The sequence below is a fragment of the Ananas comosus genome, linkage group 17, assembly GCF_001540865.1.
Source record: "Ananas comosus cultivar F153 linkage group 17, ASM154086v1, whole genome shotgun sequence".
Lineage (NCBI taxonomy): Eukaryota > Viridiplantae > Streptophyta > Magnoliopsida > Poales > Bromeliaceae > Ananas > Ananas comosus.
The window spans coordinates 6,678,704-6,686,575 of NC_033637.1; the positions used below are offsets into that span (position 1 = coordinate 6,678,704).

General features: G+C 47.8%; 1 protein-coding gene across 1 annotated transcript; it reads right to left on the reverse strand.

Annotated features, from left to right (window-relative positions):
* Positions 3,456-3,773, reverse strand: LOC109723401 (steroid receptor RNA activator 1-like). Its single transcript, XM_020251747.1, has one exon. The coding sequence runs from the start codon at positions 3,771-3,773 to the stop codon at positions 3,456-3,458; it is 318 nt and encodes a 105-aa protein (XP_020107336.1).

Consider the following 7,872-nt stretch of genomic DNA (forward strand, 5'->3'; position numbering starts at 1 on the left):
GAAGTGAAACGCTCTCCACCGACTACCCAGCTCCCGAAAACCCACCTATCATTGTATCGCGTTCGAACACTTGGTTGACGCACAGACGTCTACGGGACTGAAGAAGCATCCACAAGTCAGAATAGCCAAACCACTAACCCAAACACGAGACTCACAAACCCCACACAAGATCCCCGTAATCGGTTTCGCCAAAACCGATTACCGCAACTCACCGGAAGTCCCGAAAACACACAACCGGGACGCGCCGCGGACCCACTAAGTGTTCCCGAAACTCACCGACTTCGTGCACGCAGTCACCGCTGCCCCAAAGGCACTCCCCCAATTGGATGCCTTGCAGCGAACCGAGGTAACACAACCATACGATCAACGCCGATAATTATACGAATCCGGGTTCCCGGAAGTGTCGTATTTCGACACCGGAACCCTCCGTCGCTCACCTATCATCATCGGGAACCACAAATGAATGATGATGACCAGCCACACAAGGCCTCAGCCGACAAAACACGAAGCAACCAAACACTGTCGGAAAGGATCCGAAACTGAAACCGCGTATTTTCGGGAAATTTCGCCACAAAACGCACCGAAATCGAACCTACGAGTTCGCGAAGCTAACGGACCATGGACAATCAGTCCAGCGGTCATTTACAAACTCCCACACACTGGCCCACAGTAGCCACGCCAAAAGCACAAAATGCCATAAAAGAGCCCTCTAATTACATAAAATATCATCATTTCATGTATTTGAGCGAATCAGGCCAGTCGTTCACGCAAACCGAGGACTCCCAGGTTCGCACAGGACACGTACTATAGGTCTCAAACGTACCGGAGTCCGTGCTCAATGATCCGGAGCACAGCCGGTCGCTGTGGGAGAAGCGCGGAGAACCCGAAGTCAGCGAATAGCGCCAGTCAAGGAAGATGCTGCGCGAACAGAACTAACCGACACTTCTATCTCTCACGGGAGGTGAGCATTGTGATACACGACTGACCAACGATCACCGTGCTCACCTCCGGAGGCATCAGGACAGCCTCCGATCGCCGGATACTGTGGCGCAAGCCAAAACAGCAGCCAAAAGCGCTGAAACGGAAGCGCAATCGCGAAAAGCGGAACGAGTCTCCCCGACAGAAACTAAGTACACGATGATCAGAACGTGCCAGGATCATCGTTGCTCCTTCGTAGAGATCGGGGAAGAATACGGGAACCCAGAGCAAGAAAACTCCACTCAAATAAGGCCATATTTTCGGAGCGTTGGCATCGGACAACCACCCCTTGCTCCGGCCGGCCTCCGGCGCACGGCGCGCGCCAGGGGCCTGAGTCGGGTCAGGGCGGAGGTGGAGGAATTCCGTGCTCACCTCGGTTCGGCGACAGGGAAGCCCGGCAGCGGTTCGGAAAGACAAGCTTAGCCCGCACGAGCTCCGGCTCGGGTTCCCAGGAGTGCATGCGGCACGCGGCGGCCAAGGAGCCTCCGGGACGGCGGAGGGGGCTGCAGGAGGTCGGGGGCGAGGGCGGCAAAAGGTGGCTCAGGGCGGCGCGCGGCGCAGAGAGGGGGCCGCACACACTCTCGGCCTGGGCTCCGGGCTGGGCGGCTGCAGCCGGCCGAGGCGCGCGGCGGCTGCGCGTGGTGGCTGTGGCAACCGCAGGTCGGCCAGTCGGCTGAGCGTTGCAGCATGACCGCAGGCATAGCGGGCAGCACCGGCGATGGCGGCGGTTGCGGCCGGGGGAGGTCATAGGAGCACGGTGCGATCCCGGGGAGGCGCAGCCCCTGCAACTCAACCCGGGGGAGAGGCGCAGTTAGAAAAAGAGGGAAGACAGATGCGTGTGGTCGGCCGCGTGGCGCGGGCTCAGCGCGGGGCACGGCGGGTTGGTGCCACAAGCGGCGAGGGGAAGCGGTGACAGGCTGCTGGGCGCTAGGTAGTCAGGGACGAGTGGCTAGGGTTCGGGTTGAGGATCAAAACGCCTAGAACTATAAATACCAACGGTGTCTAACTTGCCAAAAGTCCCCCAAACATCAGAATTTCAATCCGGAAAAAAGCTTCCGTGTGGGGAGCACTTTTAAATAGGATGTTTGTTGTATTGTGCATTGCATCATCCAGCGCCTAAGGAGTGCTTAGAGGCATGCATCATTCTAAGGATTGTTAGCTGTATGGAAATACATATCATGCTTTGGTTGTTGTTTGGTAAATGTAGGTTGTGGTTGTGATCCTGTTGTATCGTTGGTACGCCGTGCAAATACAAAGGAGACTCTATCCGAGTGGACAGAGGAACTTTGTATTTGTGGCGGGTCTGTACGTCGCGTGGGCCAGGTTGAAAAAAAAAAAAAATGGCACGTTTTCCGCAACTCTGTTTTAAAAAGGCTTTTAAAATCGGCCCCGGGGCGTGACAGGTATCAAAAAGTGTACGAGCTCTATTGCTGAAAATCAAAATGATACCTGTATGCTGAAGAGTCCTCCACCTGGGCTGCATAAACCCTGCCGCTCGGAGCCTGCTGTCGCCGCTCGCCCTGACGCGGCACAGACGATCTATCCTCCTGGCGGAAACTCGGAGCTGCTCCAAAAGATTGCTGGGATGCCGGCTGCGCTGATGCAGTGGATGGTGCTGGTGATGCTGCACGAGGACAAGCTGACCTCATATGTCCATGCTGACCGCAACTATAACACCTGCCCTCTCTCTGCTCGCACTGCCGGGGCCAGTGTGGTCCCCCGCAGATAACACACTGCGGTGTCCTCTGAGTCTGTCCCTGCTGACGGAATCCCCTGGAACGCTGACGCCCCGAAGACCCACGACCCTGAGAGCGCGATCGTGGAGGCCTCGACGGACGCCTGTTGCTCTACTGTCCAGCATCATCTGAAAAGGGGCGCTTCCTGTCCTGACTCTGCCCCACGGCCTGAGTCCTCTCCTGCAGCGACACCTCACCTCTCTCCACCCATAGGGCCTGCTCTATGGACGCATCCAGGGTCCTCGACCTCTGCATCCGCACCAACCGGAAGATATCGGGTCTCAGCCCCTGCTCAAACAGATAAACCCTGTGTGCCTCGTCCCTGGCCACAAATGGCACACAGTTTAGGAGTCGAGTAAACTCCCGAATGTACTCCTGCACTGGCCGATCCCCTTGCTGAATCCTCTTCAAATCCTCCTCGAGCTTCTATTTCACACTGTTGGAAAAGTACATCCCAAACAGCATTCCACAGAACTCATCCCATCTCAGCTGTAATGCTACCAGTCCCTGCTCTCGTTTCACTCAACTCCACCAGGCGTGTGCATCACCTGCCAAGCAATGGACTCCCAAAGATACCTGCTCCCACTCAGGAATGAACAGGTCATCAAATAACTTCTCCATCGCACTGACCCAGCCCTCAACAACCCAGGCCTCAGTGCAACTGCCATCGAAGGTCGGTGGATCGAAACGGCGAAAACGAGCCAACCTCTCCGTCAACCGCTCCTGCTCGCCCTCTGTCAACTATACTGGCCCCCTAGCAGGCGCAATTGGCGCAACTGGAACTGCTGCTGGCGGAGGTACTGCTGCAGCTGGCGCTGTCACTGGGGTAGTCGGAGGTGGAACAGACGACTCTGGTGCCCTCGGTATTGAACTCTGGGGCGAAGCTAACCTCTCACACATCCTCTCCAATAACTCCCCCTGCCGCTTCGTCACCTCTGTCAGGGCGGCTAACTGTGCACTCAAGTCCGGGGATGCACTAGCCTCAGGTCGCACACTCGGCTCCACAACCGGGTGTGCACTCGCTGCCGGTCTGGCACTCTGCTCTGCCTGCTCTGGCATCTTGGAAAGCCCCGTGCGATCCTACGTCAACTGGGCACGCTCCCGCAATGACGGACGACCTTGGCGACGATCTGAAAGGAACAGATCGGGGTCAGGTAAAACACAAGCACTCTCGACCCAATCAACGAAAGTCTAGAAGGTGGCCCCTATTTTTCCTCCAAAATTATGTCGTCTGCAGCCAACATAATTTCTTAGGCCAAAACAGGCACTCCTTCAATCATTCACCCCACTCTAGAAGGAGTTAGAAAAATTAATCATTAACTTTCGTAATAAATTACGCCTCTCGCGCCTTGCCTTTCTAAAGTTTGCCAAACTTAGATTTTCTAGGTCCCAACGACCTAATGCTAAGCTCTGATACGAACTTAATCTGTCACGCCCCGGATTACACGTTCCCCGGGCACGCCGACAAATTCGCCGTATACAAAAAAATTTTTCCTATATACGAAGGGATAGCTGTACCTGTAAACATTACAATACTACAAACAGTAGTATAGGGCTGCTAGAAGAACCAGTAACAAAAACAAACCAAGTTTCATATACATACGCCAAATCTCAGATACAAAACTACTCGCACTGGCGAGTTACACATCTGTATGTACATGAACTCCAACAAAACAACTACCTGCTGTAGGGGCACCTCTAGCTCGGCTCGTCTGGTAGGACTCTAACTCGCGACGCCCTTGCCTCGATCCTGATCAGCAACAGCAGCAGCCGAAGACGATGGCTCTGCAAAAATAGGGTAACAACAGGGCGTGAGAACTACTGTAAGAACAAGTAGTCCTCAGTGGGTACCGCCCTCAACATCGTCGGTCCAACCACTAAGTCTACAGAAGCGAGCGAAGATAGTAATAAATGCTGGAATAAAATTTACAACTACGAGTTATTACACTATCAAGCTCTAAACTAACCTACTGTAGAAATGTCAATCCTGACCCAATCTCCTTAGGGACTGTAAACATACCCGTCCCAGGCTGTGAATACACCCGTTCCGCCCAGTTGGGACTATCCAGCTACCTCCACACTATCTAGTCCGTGGAGAGCAAGTCCAACCGACAATGAACGACACCAATGCGAAAGCACAGCGCCCGTCTCCGGAGTGGCACTCGTGGGAGCTACCCAACCGAGTGTGCAGCGTATCTTTGTCGAGCTCAATCAGGCTCTCACAAGCCAAAGACAAGTAACATGATCCAACTGGTCTAACAACCAACAGGTCACGTGCCCTCGGCACAATCTGACGCCAAAACGGCAATATGGGTCCACCGTCAACTCCGACGGCACCCAACAGTCCGGAACAGTCTGAACGATACTGTAAAAATATATCCGGCATCCCAGCACGAGCGTAACTGAACTCTAAACTATCTGGGGTATCCATCACACCAATACTGCGATGATACAAATTTATAACGGCTCCTAGAACTAAATCAGGTAATGTAAACAGGTGACAGGTTCAAATCGCCGGTTTTCTCCTAATTCAATTTTCAAGTCTAACTTGTGTAGTTTAACTAGATTCTAAAACATGCTTCAAATTCAAATTCAGCCAATATACTACTCAATAAATTTAAGCTAGTACAAATTATAAACCATCGAAAACTATACATGCTTACTAATCTCTACTTAAGAGTAAACCCGATGAAAACGCACCTCAAATGCTAACTCCTGGCAGCGAAGGGAGTCTCGAACCAATAACAATCCCTGCTGGATCTACTGAAACCCTCCAAGTCCAGAAATCGAGCTATCTCCAAGCTCTACACATCGAAATCCATTAATTCTGTCCAAATACAATAGTAGCAGAGTAAAATAGGAGTTCGATCAAGCTAACCTTCACCAAATTCAGCAATCTTAGGCTTCGTGGATTCCTCTTGTAGTCCTAAATCCAACGAACCAATTTTCGTCGCAATCTGACACTCCTACGTCGCGTACGAGCCGAAACACCGACGGTCGACGCAAAAATTCTGCAAAAATAGCATCCTTGAGCTTGAAGTAGTAAGGACTTGCAACGGTTGAAGGAATTTGATGAACACCTCACCTCAACCTCTATCCGAACTCCGGCGCGACGTCGAGAACAGCGAAAATCCACGCTCGCCCGGCCTCCTCGCAGCGCTACAACAACGAAGACACGCCCGAAAGGCCCCGCGGCGCGACGTCGGCGAAACTCGAACTCCACCCGAGCTCCTCCACGATCGGACCAAGCTAGAGAGAGAGAGGAGAAGAAGCCAGAGAAAACTCTCTCTCTCTCTGCTCTACACGTCTAAATAGAGAGGGAGGGAATGGGTGACACAAACGAGGTGGACAAAGACCAAAACACCCTCTCACCTACCCTAGTGTACCGGTACACGGGCCCACGTACCAGTACTAGAAGCCAACCCGAGAGCAGTCTGCGCGCAGCCTGTGCAGTGTACCGGTACACCCTACTGGCTGTACCGGTATAGGAAGCAGAGAAACCTGCTATTGGCAGGTTCTCTTGCTACATGCTGCTCTCGCATCGCACAGAGTCTGTTTTGCGTCTATTTCACACCAACGCGACTCAGACTTGTCCCGACACTCTCCAGAGCTGTTGATAAGCCTCAACTGCCAAACACCAGGGATCTCACACTTATATATTGTCACATTATTAAGTACGTAAAACGCATCAAATTGCTAGAAGTAATAAGTTTAATTAGTATACTATATAAAAGAATTAAATATGTTTGAAATATTTAAATAAAATGTATATTAAAGAAATCAAAGTTAGTATTTTATAATTTAAATAAACTAAATATTTTATATTATTTTGGGGATCGGATATTTTGCGGGACGGAGAATAGTATTTGGGTCCCTGCCATGCTTGGGGCGGATTCTTGCGGGAATCCGGATCTACGAGGACAAATTATAATCATCAAAACTCTCTATTTTTCTCTATTTTTTACTGAGAAAAAAGCTGTAAGAAAATGATAAAGCTTTGAATCTGACGGAACTCAAGCTCAAAATCTTATATTTTCATAAAATATTAAATTATGTGTCACAACCGTTATTTATCAAAAGCTTGGTACTGATCAACCCTTTTAACTCGAATTGCAAAATAGTTTCTCTCATAGTTAGTTAATTCATGAATTATTCATAAATTATTAAAAATTCGAATAAAACAGTCTGTATGTAAATTTTTTTCTAAAAAATCAAAATAAAATGTGAATTTGTGGATTAGATATATTATTCGCAAATAATTTACATATGCTAAACTATTCAGTCAAAAAACACACAAAATTTTTGGATAAAATCCTTTTCTTCAACATAGTTAGTTATAAAATTATTGAAAAATTATTCGCAAATTATTAAAAAACTTTATAAACTTTTAGAATATGTGGATCATGAAAAAGATGAAGATAAAGACGACAATGGACTTTGCTATTACTTTTTTTTTATTTAATCTACTTTATTTTAAATCTCTCTATTTTTATATTTTTAAAAAATTATAACTATTTATGGTAGTCGTATAAATCGAGAGAAAAATTTTTAATTTAATAGCCAAATTTTTAATTCTGAATTTTTAATTGATGAATGTATAATTCTCGTATAACTCGTATATCCGAATAATTGACAAACCTTTTTTTTGAGCCATAATTTTTAACGACTTTAAAAATCAGAATATAAATTTTATTCATATTATATCCGTACCAAATATTTAGTGAATCCGAATTAACCAACTATGGTTTCTCTAAAAAAAAAGAAAAAAAAGGCTTGGTAGTTCTAAACGTATTTAACCGCAACTCTAGTTTCCATTATACGGCCTAATTAATTTTCTTGTACGTAGCACACATCATAAATATTTTTCAAGCCAAAAAACTACTTTTTTAGGATATTTTTTTGTGAGAAACTAAACACCCCCCGAGTGTTCGGCTCAGAAAGTAGTTTTTTTGGCTAAAAATTATTTTTCTTTTGTTTGGTTCTAAGAAAAAATAATTTAGAAAAATTTTCCTGATTTTCATAAAAAGTTAATATTTTAATTTTTTAAATTCTATCCGAAAAGCGAATACTGAGAAATAGCTAGCGATTTCCAAAAAAATGTACTGTATTTTGAAAAATAGTTTTTTATAATTTTTTGATAAATCAAACACCCCCAGCC

What these genes read in the sequence shown, in the direction of transcription:
- LOC109723401 (XM_020251747.1), bottom strand. Translation starts at nt 3,773, where the DNA reads ATGCCAGAGCAGGCAGAGCAGAGTGCCAGACCGGCAGCGAGTGCACAC.